At 65.0% G+C, this 14869-nt stretch overlaps 2 protein-coding genes across 2 annotated transcripts in view; both read left to right on the forward strand.

The window, feature by feature from the left end:
- LOC118177811 (protein vestigial-like) overlaps nucleotides 1–9262 on the forward strand; it is a 15176-nt gene extending 5914 nt beyond the window's left edge. Inside the window, exons 2-7 of the mRNA XM_035345850.1 lie at nucleotides 58–312; nucleotides 444–509; nucleotides 7315–7405; nucleotides 8169–8297; nucleotides 8504–8655; nucleotides 8735–9262. Coding sequence (XP_035201741.1) covers nucleotides 58–312; nucleotides 444–509; nucleotides 7315–7405; nucleotides 8169–8297; nucleotides 8504–8655; nucleotides 8735–8817 — 776 coding nt within the window. The 3' untranslated portion in view covers nucleotides 8818–9262. The remainder of the gene's footprint in view (nucleotides 1–57; nucleotides 313–443; nucleotides 510–7314; nucleotides 7406–8168; nucleotides 8298–8503; nucleotides 8656–8734) is intronic.
- Nucleotides 9263–11358: 2096 nt separating this feature from the next.
- Nucleotides 11359–14768, forward strand: FABP3 (fatty acid binding protein 3). The gene is made up of 4 exons (XM_035345540.1): nucleotides 11359–11526; nucleotides 12220–12392; nucleotides 14272–14373; nucleotides 14476–14768. The coding sequence occupies exons 1-4, from the start codon at nucleotides 11454–11456 to the stop codon at nucleotides 14527–14529; spliced, it is 402 nt and encodes a 133-aa protein (XP_035201431.1). The 5' UTR covers nucleotides 11359–11453; the 3' UTR covers nucleotides 14530–14768.
- Nucleotides 14769–14869: the final 101 nt, after the last annotated feature.

Below are 14869 nucleotides of genomic sequence, written 5' to 3' on the forward strand. Positions count from 1 at the left end.
GGGGGGGGGGGCCGGTGCGTGGCGGCCCCCCCGTGCCGCGCGTGGGCCGTGCGGGAGGCGGCGGCGGCGGCGGGGACCCGCGGCATTGTGCGGGCGGCTCCGCGCCCTGCGCCCCGGGGGGGGGGGCTGGGCCGCCCCTCGGCACCCGGCACCGGCACCGGCATCAGCACCGGCACCGGCACCGGCATCAGTATCGGCACCGGCACCGGCATCGGTATCCACACCGGCACCAGGACCAGGACCCACGCCGGTATCGGCACCAACATCAGAACCAGTCTTGCCACCAGCATCAGCACCGGCACCAGTATCCACACCAGTACCCACACCGGTATCGACACCGTCATCACCACTGACACCGGCGTCAGCACCTAGATCAGCACCGGCACCGCCATCAGCACCAGTACTAACACCGGCATCAGCACCAGGATCACCGCCAGCACCGGCATCACCACCAGTATCCACACGCCAACACCAGTATCAACACCGACGCCGGATCCTGCACGGCCCAGGTGAGCAGCTGCTGGGTGCTGGGTGCGGGTGCTGTGGGTGCAAGGAGGCCACGAGCCCAGGCTGGGTGCTGGCCCCCTCCGTGGCAGCACAGCAGGGCCAAGAGAGGAAGGAGAGGGGGGTGCTCAGGGCATGGTGGTGCTCTGGGGGCTGGGGGGATGAAAGTTTGCAGCAGGCTGTGGTGCTGAGCAGGGCTTGGTGGTGTCACTCAGGGCTCTGGTGGTGTCCCCCATCCTGCCCAGAGGCAGCGGTCAGGCGCTGAGCGAGGTTTGTCCATCCCAGGGCAGCACCTCGGGCCCATCCTGGCCCCGTCTCCCCCTCCTTGGTAGGTCCCGGGCTCATCACCGTCCCCTCTGCCCCTCTCCATCCTCGCCTCAGCTACCTCCAAGCCCCCTCCAAGCACCCCCGAACCCAGGCTGAGAGCAGGTTCCCCCCCTCGGGGACAGGGAGCCGGGGAGGCGCAGGCAGCGGGAGCGCTGGGACAGCCGGCGTGGGCTGAGCGCCGCTCCCCTGCTCATCCCACGCCTTCCCCTGGGCATCAAGGCATCCCCTGGGGACCAAGGGGTTTCCCCAGGGACAACCCCTCCTTGCTGCCTTCAGGGCAGCACTTTGGCAGGTTGCCCCCGTGACTGCTTGGATCGGGTCCCTTTGGCCCCCGGAGCTGGCTCCTGTCCCTTGGCTGGGTGGCAGTGCCACCGAGGGGGTGGCAGGGGCAGGACGGCTGCTTCGGCTGTCCCCTGCTCCCCCAAGGACTCACAGCCTGTGACCTTGGGGCTGTCCGCCGAGGGACACCTCAGCCCTTGCTGTCACGGGGGTGCCCTGCCTGCCCCAATCTGGGGTCGTCGGGAGGTGGTGGGGACATGGGGATGCTCAGGGGAGCGGTGGGAGGTGGCAGCACATCCCCTGCCGCAGGAGCCCAACGTCCTGGTGCCCGTGGTCACAGCCACCACTGCAGGACAGGGCACTTAGGGCTGTGGGGTGCTGCCTTTGGCACAGCCCTGCCTCCACACACACAGTGAAGGACGTCCCATGGTGTCACCAGGATGGGGACGGGGTCCACCACCCGCTCTGACCTTGGCTCCTGGTGCCCGTGTCCCTCAGGCTCAGCCAAGGCACAGCTGCTCCGGCTCCGCTCCATCACCGCTGACAGCACAGGGCTGGGGATTCCAAACCATGCCTTTGATCCCAGATCTCTCCCCTCCCTGGCTTTCAGTCCCTTCCCTGACAGCTCCTGCGGCCGGGCGGGAGGCGCTGGGGGTGGCTCATGCAGCGGGGAATCCCGGAGATGCTCCCAGCACCCACGGAGGGGGGAAGCATCCACAGGCTCAGCCCGCCTCCGTGTGATGTCTCCCTCTCCCTTCCCTCCCAAGGGAAGCCAAATCCATCCCCCCAAGGGGATGTGCCGGGGAGCGGGACACGTAGGACCCCCGGGATTGTTTCCACCTCCCTTTCTGGGTGAGTTGTGTTGGGAAGGAGAAATCCAGCCAGCTGCTGGGGCACGGGTGGGCACACTGGTACCCACCAGGGGGTCCCCAGGAAGCCACGGTTCCCAGCTGCAGCCCACGGCCCCACGAGCTGTCGGCTGGCTGGGCTCCCCAGAGAATTATCTGAGCTCCTGCACGTGCTCTGCTGCTTTGGCACAGCCGAGGAGCCCGCTCCCATTTCCCAAAGCACCCAGCTGAGCAGCAGCACCCGCGGGGCTGAGCGGGGCTCCCCGTGGGGTGATCCGCCTGGCTGGGCCAGGAGCTGGAGTGGTTTTGGGAGCAGTGTCCCCGAAAGTGTCTCTGGATTCAGCAGATCTAGGGATCTGGAGGAAAGGGATCCCGCGGGGTGGGGAGACCCGTGTGGGGCTGGGATGGAGGCAGCAAGCCGGGGAGCCCCACGTGCTCCCTGGGTGTGGTGCCAGCGTCAGCGTGGTGCTCAGGGGTGGGAGGCACGGTGCGTCGCTGCTGGGTGTCCTCACCCCAAACCCCTCAGCAGGGAGCAGGGAACGGTCCCCAGCTCCGGGACGGGGAGCACGCTCCCCTCCTGGTGGCTGCAGCTCGAGGCAAGGGATGCCCTGAGCAGCTCCCTGGGGAGGACCCAGCAGCTGCCAACCCAGTGGGTGCTGACAGGGAACAAAAGCAGGCTGCAAAGCGCCCAGCATCTGGGTTACAGTGAGTGTGGGGACCAGGACGAGAGGCTGGGAGTGAAAGCAGCATCGGGCTGCGGGAGTGGGGATGGAGAAATGGGGTTTGCACTGGGAGAGGCTCCGCGTGTCCCCGTCCCCTTGGATCGGGTCCATTGGCTCCGGCAGGAGCAGCTGCTGAAGAGCCATTTGCCAAGGAGGGAGCCTGAAGCTGCTAAAGAATGAAACCAATTTAGATGTGGGTGACACGTTTATTATGTAAAATTATAGTTTGTGCCGTCGTCAGAGCAGCTAACTAAAGGTTACAGTGGGAGCTGTATTACCGAGGGCTCAATCAATGTAATTACCTCCCATTAGATCACCTTCTTTGCAACTGAGACGTGGTGGAAGGGAAGCTACAGGAAGAAATTCCTGTCCTCACGCTCTGTCCTCCTCTGGACACACGGCTCTGCCAGCAATTAGAGGTCATGGGCTGGGGTGCAGGCAGTGCTGGTCTCAAGCCCTGAAAGAGGTCACGGGCTGGCAAAGCCCAGGGTGTCCCGGGAGCAGCATCCATCCTTCCGTGGGACGAGGACATCCCCGGCTGCTTTCAGAGCCCGGGAGCTGCTCCTGGCCCTGCTGGTTTTTTAGGGGGGAACCCGCAGAGGACAGAGGGGAACCCGGGGAGCTGCAGTGATGGATAAATGCGATGCCCAGGGGCAAGGCCACTTGGCACCATCAGAATGCACCGATGCAGGGCTGCGATGCCAGTCCTGGTAAGGGACGGGGTCAGCACCGTGCCTGGAGACTGGGGGGATGCTTTCAGCCAGCGTGAGCCCACCGAGCCAAAAACCTTTTGAGGTCCCCATCCCCAGCTCCCGAGAGATGGGGCTTGGTGGGGGATGGCACTCGCAATCCTGGGCTCTGCTTTGTGCCACGGGGCCGGGGGCTCGTGTGCTGGGATGCGTGTGTGCGTCCTCTGTGCGGCTGCATCCCTTGGTGCCCGACTGGGACACACCCAGACGGAGCTGTGCCCTGTCCTATCAGTAGTTGGAAATCATTAAGGAGAGCATTTCTGAGAAGGAACCGGGGAGCAGCTCTCCTTCGGGATCCCCGGTGCTTCCAGGGCAGCCTTCATCTCGCAGGGGCTGCTGCTCCTGGGGGAGATGACTCAATTTTATCAATTTATGAACTTCTAGGAAATGCTGGCTCGCAGGTGCTCAGCGGGGCTGTGCTGGGATTAAGCTGCTGAGTTCCCCCCAGGCACTTTTCCCACCCCAGCCTGGCCCAGCCCGGGTCTGCAGGGAATTTCTGCAACCTTTGGGGGTGGTTCTGCCCCATGGCGTAGGGCACGGGCATGAGTGCATGGGGGTCTGCAGGGCTGGGGGATGCCTCTGTCTCATGAAGCCATCCAGATTCGTGTTGGCAGAGTCTGGGTTTGCCCTTCAGATGCTCGGGGAAGCTTTGAGTTGGGATGTCGGCGAGTGCATGAGCTGGTCTCACTGTTCCCCTCGAGCGGGACTTGCTCTGATTTGTGTTTTCAGCATTATAAGCAAAAGTGACAGTTTATGCAAATAGCCTGGAATCCTGTCTGGAGAGACTCAGGTTGGATTTTTCTTGGCTTTCATGGGGGCATTAAATAGAGCCGAGCTTTGCTGTCAGCCCTGAGCTCAGATCCTGGGACGGATCCACGGAGCAGCACCACAGCACTCACTGCTCCGCGGGACCCGGTGGATTTCGGCAGCACATCACCTCCTGTACCCTCCTCCGGGGCGGCACCCAGGAGTCGCAGGGGATCAGGATGACCAGCCGCCCATTTCGGGGCCCTTCGTTCCCCCTGATGGCCCCGTACCGGCTCCAGGGGCCAATTCTCAAGCAGCCTCCAGCTGGCGGGTGCACGTGGAGCAAGGTGGGAGATGTCCGTGCAACCCAGGGAGCGGCTGGGGTGGAATAACCCAGGACTGCTGTCTTAGCAGGGATGGGTCGAAAGAAGCAAAGGGGCTGGAGAGGAAGATCCCCTAGATGTGCTCCTACCTGCCCCTGGGGAAGTGATGGGGACCAGGGATGGAGCAGGGGAAGGAAGGAGAGGGCTCCTCCAGGTGAAGTAGAGACACTCTGGCGTGCCCAGAACTGGTGGGGGAGGCAAATCCCCCAAATTCAAGCAAAGGCAGGAGCCCTGGAGACAAAGGAGAGCGGGTCACACTGCAAGGATGGCTGTAAAATAGCCGGGCAGCTATTTCTCTAATTCTCAGGCTGGGCAGCAGTGGGGGTGAGCTCACAGGGCATCCTGGGGCCGTGGCTCGATGCTCTGGGGCTGCACTGGGGCAAAGGAACCAGATCACCTCCCAAAAAAAAACAGGACCAATCTGCCGTGGGAGATCTCCACATTGCTGAATTACGGCCAGCTGCTGTTCCAGGCTCCAGGGGCTGCTGGGTGGGCTCAGATCAGCCCCCCTGGGTTTTCCCCACCGCTGTTTTTCCTGGCCGATGCTCCCGTTCTCTTCTGATGCGGGGCAGCTCTGTGCTTCCCAGCTCACAGCCCTCGCCGGTGTCCAATGTTACGGTTAATGAACCCTTCCCGTTTTTAATTGTGCCCATCATCTCCTAATAATCTCAACATCGTGGGGTTGTGGGTGGGTTTTTGGAGGCTCCTGGTGGGCTGCAGCGTTTCCAGCCTTCCGTCCACCGGAGGACACAACGCTGACCCTTCCATTGGAGGTAAAGTGTCAAGAAACATGCTCAAAAGGCAGCCCAAGAACCGTACAGGGCCCAGCCCCACACTTCCAGCTTAGTAAATGATCCGTTATCCACTTAGAAGTTAAAAAGGAAAATCCTTATGCCTGTGATTAAATGAATCCCTCTTAAGGACAAAACTCCACAGCCGGGGCCGTGATGTCCCCTCCATCCCGAACACCCCGGATCATTTATTTTATGTGCCCTGGGGGGGAGTTGTGTTTGGCAGCGACACAGCCAGGATGGGATTTGCCCATCCTCTCTGTTTTCCTGTGAGTTTTGTGATCCTTGGTGCTTCTGATAAAACCCCTGCGCTGCCAGGGATGCTGCAGGTGCTGTGTCCCCGTGCCGTGTCCTCCCTCCACCCCACCCAAGCATCCTCAGTGGCAGCCCATCTCTCAGGGGGATTAAAACCTATTTCTGCGCCGCCCTCCTCTATCCCATTAGGGGCATTACGTGAGCCAGCAGCCCCAGGACCTTCCATGTGACTCCTGGAGCCTTTTAAAATAGAGGCCACACTAAGCCTCGCGGAAACATCGCTGCCTGGAGGGGAAATCCCACTGCAGGGCGGAGGCTGGAGTTTATGTGACGTTATTTGCCCTGCAGTGGGGTTCATTCCCTGCCTGTGGGGCCAGGGGAAGCGCTGGGCATGGGGCAGCCGTTGGCACCTTGGACCTTGCTCCTGCAGGAGACACAGCTGCAGGATCCAGCCGGGTCCTGAGGGATGTCACGGCACGTTTCTGCAGCGCTGGAGCCAGCGAGAGCTGCGGGGGCTGCCGGGAAGCAGCTTTGATCCAGCCCTGCAGGGCTCCTGTCTGATGGGATGCGCCTGGCTGGGCAGACAGAGCGGGTGGCTGTGTGTGTGCACCTGTGTGTGTGCAGCGTGAGGGCACGTGCACCCTGTGTGCATGCATCTCTGCATGGGAGTGCATGTGTGTGTGCATCTCTGCATGGGTGTGCATGTGTGCATGCACCTCTGCATGGGTGTACACGTGTGCATGCACCTCTGCGTGGGTGTGCATGTGTGTGTGCACCTCTGCATGGGTGTGCACGTGTGCATGCATCTCTGCATGGGAGTGCATGTGTGCGTGCACCTCTGCGTGGGTGTGCATGTGTGCGTGCACCTCTGTGTGCGCTGTGTGTTTGCGTGCATGTGCGTGCATGCGTTTGTGCGTGCGTGTGCATGCTTGTGCACGCCCTCACGCTCACACCGCCCCGCTGGTCGGTACGTGAGCAGCCAGGCCCTGTTCCCAAACGGTTGCCAGGGTGACACAGCGGGTGCTCCCGCACCGCCAGGGATGCTCCTGCGCCAGCTCGGATGCTGCAGCCACGTGCTGGGGCTGGAGCAAGGCAATGCTGGGCCGACAGCTCCTGCCAGGCAGGGCACGGAGCTGTGGGATGCTTGGTGTGGGGTGACAGAGGGGAAATCAGCCATGTGTGGAGGGATGAGAAGTGCTGCGAGCCAGCCAGAGGTGGCACTTCTCTGGTGCTAACAGCTTCTGGCAGCAGCCCTGGTGCTGATGGAGGGGCACACACGTGTGCCAGGGTGCACCATGCATGTAGATACATGGTCCATGGGGCACCACAGGTGCACACACGTGTGCCAAGCATGCACGCACATATGGCACAGTGCTCCGGGCATGCACATGCATGTGCCAGAGGGTTCCATGCATGCACAGATCCAGCTCAGATCCGTATGGACGTGTACATCCATGTGCACACACAGCAGCACAGCCTGAGCACCCACACACACGCACTGACACACGCACACACAGCTGCAGGGTGCCATCGGCTGTACCCGTTTGCAGCCCCAGCCCCTGCCTTTATCACACCTGCACCTTGCTCCTGTGCCTCACTTTCCCCATTTGAAAGGGCCCGGGGTTTCTCGTCTGGCCCTGAGGCAGCGCGTTGCTGGATCCTGCCCCGTGACTCACGGCCTGGGTTAATCATTCACCTTCTCCTCGCAGCCCGAGCTGGGGTCACTAGTCCCGCCTGCTCCCGCGGACGTGGGGACCGTGACTCACCGTCCGCCCCAGAGCCACTCCGAGGGGGACAGCGGTGAGTTTTCCCCGGGGCAGCAGGGCTGGGGGACACCGGCAGGGCTCCTGGGCATCGCCTGCTCCCCCCCCGGCACAGCACCAACTCCGGAGGGAGGGCAATCCTGAACTCACCCCATGAAGCAACACCCAAGGGGAACACGGGCTGGTGGAGGGGCTGCAGGGAGGGGGGACCATGCCCAGAAGGTCACCTCCTGTCCCCAGTGCTCTCTGTGCCATTCCTGCCCCCACCGCAGTGCTCATCCGCAGCTCCAGCCTGCAGAAACCCTTGTGCAAAGTCCCAAATATTCCTCGGCGCCGAGCAAACGTCCCCAGAGGGCCTGGCAGCGATGTGAGCCGGGCAGGCAGAGCTGATGTCCCCCTGCTTGCCATCTCAGGGGGGTTCAGCGGGGCTGTCTGCAGCAAGAGCCGCTCCCCAGGGGACATTGGGGGGGGGGGTCGCTTTGTGCGTGACCAGGCTGGGGACAGCGCGTCCTTCACTCCTGGCTGAGCAGCCGGTCCCTCGGTGCCCCCTCAGCCCCCACTGTGGCCACAGCTCCCAGCCAGGTGCCACCTCCATGTCCCCAGCTCTGTTCTCCATCCCTCCCTCCCTCCATCCCTCCATCCCTCGCTGCCATCCCCATCTCCTGCCCACCACCGAGGTCTCCCTGCTTTACTCCCTGGCTTGCTTTAGCGGGACACGCAGGAGCAGGATGCTGGGTGCCACGCAGCCTCTCCCCCCCGAGCCAGGAGCTCTTGCTCACCCTTTGCTCTGCCTCCCGCAGGTTGGAGCCGGGGGGGGACCCATCCCACAGCCCCCATCCCCGCACATCCCCTGGGAGCCGCAGGCCGGGGAGCAGAGCAGCACCCAGGGCACCGCGGAGACGCAGCCGGGCCAGGCTGGAGGGCACCCGGTAAGGATGCTGGATGGAGACGTGGCGGGGTGGAGGGTCCCGGACCCCTGAGCATCCCCATCCTCCGTGATGCTGCAACCAGGGGGTCTTCCTGTGCCCAAATCTGCCAGCTGGGCACTGGGGTTGGGGCAGCCCCATGGGGAAGGGCTCGCTGGGTCCCCACCATGCCATGGGGACACTGACCGGAGGGGACGGTGTCTCTCCAGGGCTAGCATGACCGAGGTGGAGCCAGTGCTGGACTTCGCATCCTCCGGGAGGACCGGCCGGCGCAATGCCCTGCCCGACATCCTGGGCTCACCAGCGGGCGTCAGCCCCTCCGACCTGCCCCTCAAGCTGGCCGAGATGTCCCTGAGCGCAGGTGGGTGCTGGCAGGGCCGGGGGCGATGTGGGGGGGGACGCAGAGGAGCCGCTCACCGCCCTCCTTCCACCCACCGCAGGCAGCTCCCAGGAGATGCAGTCACCTTCCACGGAGGTGCCCCCGCCACAGCCCCAGAGCCCCGAGCTGAAGGACACGTCCTAACCCCGCTCGGGGCCAAGTTTCTGACCGCCGGGGAGAAGGGAGGCCGTGGAGCACCAGCCCAGCTTTCCTGGCACGGCCGGAGCCTGGTGGCCCTCCCGGGGCGCCATGCAGCCACAGCATCGCCGGAGCCCCACGGGAGAGGAGCCGCGCGGGGACCCGCGGGGACCAAGGGACGCTTCACACCTGCCCCGTGCGAGGACGGGGACATTCGCCCCACGGGAGGACAATTTTCTGCCACAGCACGTGCAGAAGCACCCGGAGGGATTGCGCCGGGGGGGAATTTTCTCCTCCTCTCGGCAGCGGCCGTGCCGGGGGGGCTACGCCAGGAGTGTGAGGAGCAGCCCGGGGGGGGTTGTCTGCGTGTGGTGTTCACTGTGATGTTTTGGGTACCACGTCTGTGTCCTGTCCTTTTTCCAGTGGGTGATCCAGGAGCTGTTTTTTTGTTTTTTGTTTTTTACTTTTTTTGTTTGTTTGTTTTGAGGATAAAGAGCGGGGCATCAATGGGCCGGACAGCACAGCCCCCCAGCAGCCAGCACCTCGCCAAGGGGTCCCCCATGGAGCCGAGCACCCCAGGGCGCTCCTTGCCCCGGGGGAGATGGGACCTCAGCTGCTTCTCCGAGTCCCAGGCACTGGGAGCCCCTCACAAAGCCACCCTCTGGAAGGTGACATCCAGCCCTGCTCATCGCCCCGTCCCTCCTGCCAGGGCCACCCGCAGCACAGGACGGGCCATGCGGCCTGTCCCCAGGGCTGGTGGCACAGCCAGGGTGGGCACTCAAACCTGTCACTGTGGGACCAGCAAATAAAACCCAAAGCCCAGCTCTGGCCAGCGCCGGGGTGGGGGAGAGCTGTGCGGGGTGGGTGGCACCCAGCGCCACCCGGGTGTCTGTGGGTGTGGGCATGGGTGCTGCTGCGGGTGGGTGCCTGGGGGCACGGGCACCCATGTGGGCGGACACCTCTGTGCACCCGTGGGCGTGGGTGTGCGTGGGGGGGGGGGGGGCGTGGGTGTCAGTGTGCAGTGGTGTCCCCGTGGGTGGGTGTCCACGTGCATGGGTGCTCCTGCAGGTGTGTGTCCGTGCGCGTGGGTGTTGTGTGCGCGCACATCCACGTCTCTCGATCCCGCTGCCTCGAGGGAAGGCTGGGTGCACGTGTGGAGCCCGGGGCTGTGCGGATTTGGCACGCTGCTGCCCAGGGACAGCACCGGGGGGGAGAGGGAGCAGGGACAGGTGACAGCCCCCAGCCCTGTTTGTCCCCTCCAGGCCTGTCCCTGCACCAGGAGCGGGGTGTTCAGAGAGCGCTGAGCCCCGCGGGGGGCGGCAGGAGGACTCCCCGAGGACTGGTTTGGGTAATAAACCGTGCGCATTTTCCTGTGTAGCCCTGTGCCGTGTGTTCTCCCGCCCCACGGGGGCTGGTCTCCGTCCTCCCCAGGGGACAGGGGCTCCCGCTCACAGCCCTCACCGGGAGGAGGCTGAACTTGAGCCCCCGGCTATTTTTGGGTGTCTGCGGTGACACCTTGGGGCCAGGGAAAGGGACCAAGTGTCCCTGGGTCTTGCCCAGTCCTGGTCGCTTTGTCCCCGATGCCCATTGCAGTGCAGGGGCTCGGGGACACCCAAAGCCTCCCACCCCAAACCCCATGGACCAAAACTGGGCAGGAGGTGCCTGACCCCCCCCCAGGCTCTGTCCTCACCCCTTCCCTGGGACAAACGTGTCCCCGAGGTGTCAGCCACCCCCACGTGGGGGACCCAGCAGGGGTCTGGCTCCGGGCTGGGGACACTTTGACCCCCGGAGCCCCCGGAGCTGTCACCGCAGGGCACCGCTGGCAGGGACAGGGTGGCAGCGGGAGGCTCGTCCCCCGTGAGCCGTGACAGCCGAGCCCGGCCGGGTGCCCAGTGGGGCAGGGGACACAAAATCCCACTGCCACAGTGATCCCCTGGCACGCTGCAACCGGAGCCTGAGGCAGGGGGGCGCGGTGGGGCGTGCCACGGCTGTCACCGGCCCCGTGGGAACAGCAAGGCACGAGTGGGGACCCAGTCCTGGGGGGCAGCGCCCACGGGGCTGCGGAAATATAAGCCTGGACCCACTGGGGCTGGGACCCCAGGGCTGGGGCCGATTTGGGGGTCCAAAAGGTGTTAAATAGGAGTTGGAAGGGAAGCAGGGACATGGATCTTCTCACCCCCAGTGTCCCCCCCACGCAGAGCCCCGCCGCGATCACCCGCGACCCCCCCACGCGGGCACAGAGCAGGGACGGGGTCACAGTGTCCCCACGGACACACGACCCCACTCCCCGTGCCTCACTGGGGGCTCACACCACTCTCAGCACACGGCCGCTGGCAGCGCCCCTGCCGAGCCCGGCGCCCCCCGGAGCCCCACGCGCGTTCGCGACCGCATCGTGCAGGGGGGCGCCGTGCCCGTTGGGGGCCGGGCGGTGCCGGGGGGGGGCCCGGGGGTGGCGGCTGGCAGCGGTGCCCGTCCCCGCCGGGGTATTTCTGGAGCCCGGCGCCTCTTCCCCATCATGTGATGGGGACGGTATTTAAGGAGCCTGCGGCGCTGGGCGGCAGCTGCGGGCGCGGCGGCGCGGACGGGGCAGGGGACGCACGGACACGGGGACACGGGGACACGGGGACACGCGCGACCTCGCCATGGTGGAGGCTTTCGTGGGCACCTGGAAGCTGGTGGACACGGCCAATTTCGATGAGTACATGAAGGCGCTGGGTGAGTGGGGGGCTGCGCGGCTCGGCAGCCCGGAAATCGCGCTTTTTTTTTTTTTTTTTTCATTTTTTCCTTTTTTTTCCCCCCTTTTTCCCCTTTTCTCCATTTTTTTCCCCACCTTTTTTTTATTATCGATTTTTTTGCTTGCTTGCACGAGCCTCCCCAGCGGGGTGCGGCCGAGGGGCTGGCTGCCTTCTGCGGGGCTGTAATGGGGGAAATGAGAATCAAATAAAAATAAATCAAAATATGAATGGGAGAGCCCCGCCCGGTGCCGGGAGGGGGGGGGGGGGGGGGTGGGGGCGGGTGAAGCCCCCCCCGGGCAGCCCCCAGCCTCCAGCGGGGGGGCGGAGGGGGTGTCCCCGGGGGGTGCAGGGGGTGCCCCCAGCCCCGGGCAGGATGAGCCCGCAGCCCCGGAGCGGTCCGGGGGGGGACACAGCGGCTGCCCCCGCCCTGCTCAGCACCACCGTTACCAGCTCTCCTGGTGCAGGATGAGGCCCCGAGCGATGCCAGCACCCCCAGGAACCCCCCTCCTGCGTCCCTCCCCCCAGCAGGTCCCCCTGGGGGTGCGGTGGGACCCCCACCGTGCCCCCCTCCAGGAGCAAGCAGCCCAGGAAGGCTCTGGGGCGATGCGGGCAGGCACGGCTGCATCCCGCTCCGCCGCCTCACCCCCCCCCATTTTGCATTGTACCCCCCCAGGCGTGGGCTTCGCCACCAGGCAGATGGCCGGGCTGACCAAACCCACCACCATCATCGAGGTGGCGGGCGACAAGGTGACGGTGAAGACCCAGAGCACCTTCAAGAACACGGAGATCAGCTTCAAGCTGGGCGAGGAGTTCGACGAGACCACGGCCGACGACAGGCACGTCAAGGTGAGGGCTGCACGCCGCCTCCAGCCCGGTGCTCGGGGGTCTCCCTCCCTCCTTTTTTTTTTCCCCGGGTCTCGGTGCTCAGCCACCCCCCTCCGCTGCCCTCGCCCCCGCTTGCAACTGGGATTTTGCGGAAGGCGATGCCGCAACCGGCGCCCAGAGCTGCCGAGACGGGTGGTGGTGTTGCAAAAGAGATCTGGGGGCCCCCGCAGGGCTCGTTGGACACAGAACGCCTTCCTCAGCCGGGGGCCGCAGGGAGGAAAGCGCGAGGGCTAGGTGCAGGGGGAGCATGGATGAAACGGGGCGAGCGCGAGCAAGGCGGCAGTGCTGGGCAGACACCTGGCTGCATGCCCCTGTCCTCTGCCTTGCTGCTCTGCTCAGCCTCCCCCAGGGCCACCCCTCCTGCGGGGGGACCAGGGCAGCAGCAGAGCCCAGGTCTGGCCCCTGGGAGCTGTTCTCATGCTCGGCTTCGACTGTTTATAACCGCCCTGCCTGCTCCGACTCCTGACGGCTCCACGGCGAGCGCACAGCCGCCCTGCTTGGGCTGGTGGAAACTATGCTAAAAGCACTTTGGCTGCTGGTGTGTGGCAGGGACGGGTCTAGCAGCCAGGGACATGCCCTTCAGACGCCCCTCGGCTGGCGGCCAGAGGGCAAACAATAGGTGGGGGGGCCGGGGCTGGCGGCCCCTGGGCAGCTGAGCAGGGAGCAGATGTGCCATGGGGTGCCTGGAGGCCAGGAGCAACCAAACTGGGGGGGACCCAAGAGGCATGGGGTGCGGGGCTGTGGGGCACCCGGGCTGTGGGACACCCAAGCTGCTGGAACATCTCTGCAGTGGGGGCACCCAAACCGTGGGGAGACTCTAACCATGGGGAGACCCAAGCCACTTGGGGCCCCAAGCCATGGAGGAACCCAAGCCATGGGCTGCAGGGACCCGAGCCATGGGGACAGCGAGGTGTACGGGGCCCCGTGCAGCGTGGGGACACGAGCCATGGGACAAGCCAAGCTCAGTCCCTGGGTGCCTGTGCTCCAGGAGGGCAGCAGCGCTGGGTGCCCGGGAGGGTTCGCAAGGGGATGAGAGGCTGCAGGGGCTGGGGCAGCTGGGGACATGCCGTCCCCTGGGCTGGAGCTGAGAAATGCCACCGGGAGATGGAGGAAGCCCTGCAGTGCCACCGAGCACTGGGGCAGCACCGCGGGGAAGGGGGACAGGGTGGGATGGGGCCAGGCAGCCGGTGCCACCACCCGTGCCGAGCTGCCCCGCGGCGCAGCCCGCTGTCACGCTAACCTTGGCACCAGCCGGGCTCCTGGGGCTGAGTCAACAGCAGCGGCTGTGCAAACAGCAGCCCGGATGAGCAGGGGCTTGTTCGCCAGCTCAGCCCCCCCCCAAAAGCCCTTGCCAGTCTGGAGGGAGGCAGGGCTCCCGTTCAAAGCACCCACAGCCGTGCGGGTCCCTGTACTGCCCCTTTGATCCCCTCCGGCACCGGATCCAGCTCGGGAGTGGCTGGGAACAGGTCCTGGCGCCCCAGCTCCAGAGCAGGATGTGGCCCTGGGCAGGGCTCCCTGCACCAGCCGCGGGGCAGGGAGGGCAGGGTCACCGCTCGGTGCCCGCGCTGGGGCTGTTGGTGCTTCGCCGGGGGCAGCTGGGGCCATGACCCAGCTGGAGGCCAGGGCAGGATGCGGCCCGTGCTGTCAAAACCAGGTGGGATGCCAGCACTAGGGCAGGACCCAGGGCTCTCAGGAGGCACCCACAGCCGGTCCCTGCACCCCGCAGGAAGAAATGCAGCGCCCAGAGGCACCCCAGCACTCCCCTGGCTGCAGGGACAGGGTAGCTGGAAGCAGCAGGGCCATGGACAGGAGGGTCACGGCGGTTTTGCTCTCTCCGCAGTCCGTGGTCACGCTGGATGGAGGCAAACTGGTCCACGTGCAGAAGTGGGAGGGGAAGGAGACATCGCTAGTGCGGGAGCTGAAGGACGGGAAGTTGATCCTGGTAAGGAAATAAAAAGGATTTTAGATCCGGGGCTGCACAAGCCCCCCGCTGCCTGTGGTGCAGCCCCCAGTGCTCACCTCCCCGCTCCGTCTTTGCCCCCAGACTCTCACCATGGGCAGCGTCGTCTCCACCCGCACCTACGAGAAGGCGACATAGGCGCCGAGCCCAGCTCCCTGCCCGTCACCCGGTGCCGGATCCATCACCGAATTGCCTCTGTCCCCCCGCGCGGCGCACGGCTCGCCGCGGTGCCGGAGCCCTCCGAACCCCTCGGGGCTGCGTGGCCCCGATGCTGCGGTCTGGGGGCTGGTTGGGGTTGGGGTGTTGTGTTTTTTGGATTTTTTTTTTTTTTAATGGAAGAACCCACGTGGAAAAATAAAAGCAATGTTGTTACAGCACTGTGACCGGTGTGTGTGGGGAAAAAAAGGCTTTTTGGCATGCAAACCCGTATCGCCGTCCCCTTCACCCCCTGTGCAGTGTGTGCTGCCTTCTCCCAGGG

Source organism: Oxyura jamaicensis, chromosome 23 (assembly GCF_011077185.1).
Source record: "Oxyura jamaicensis isolate SHBP4307 breed ruddy duck chromosome 23, BPBGC_Ojam_1.0, whole genome shotgun sequence".
Lineage (NCBI taxonomy): Eukaryota > Metazoa > Chordata > Aves > Anseriformes > Anatidae > Oxyura > Oxyura jamaicensis.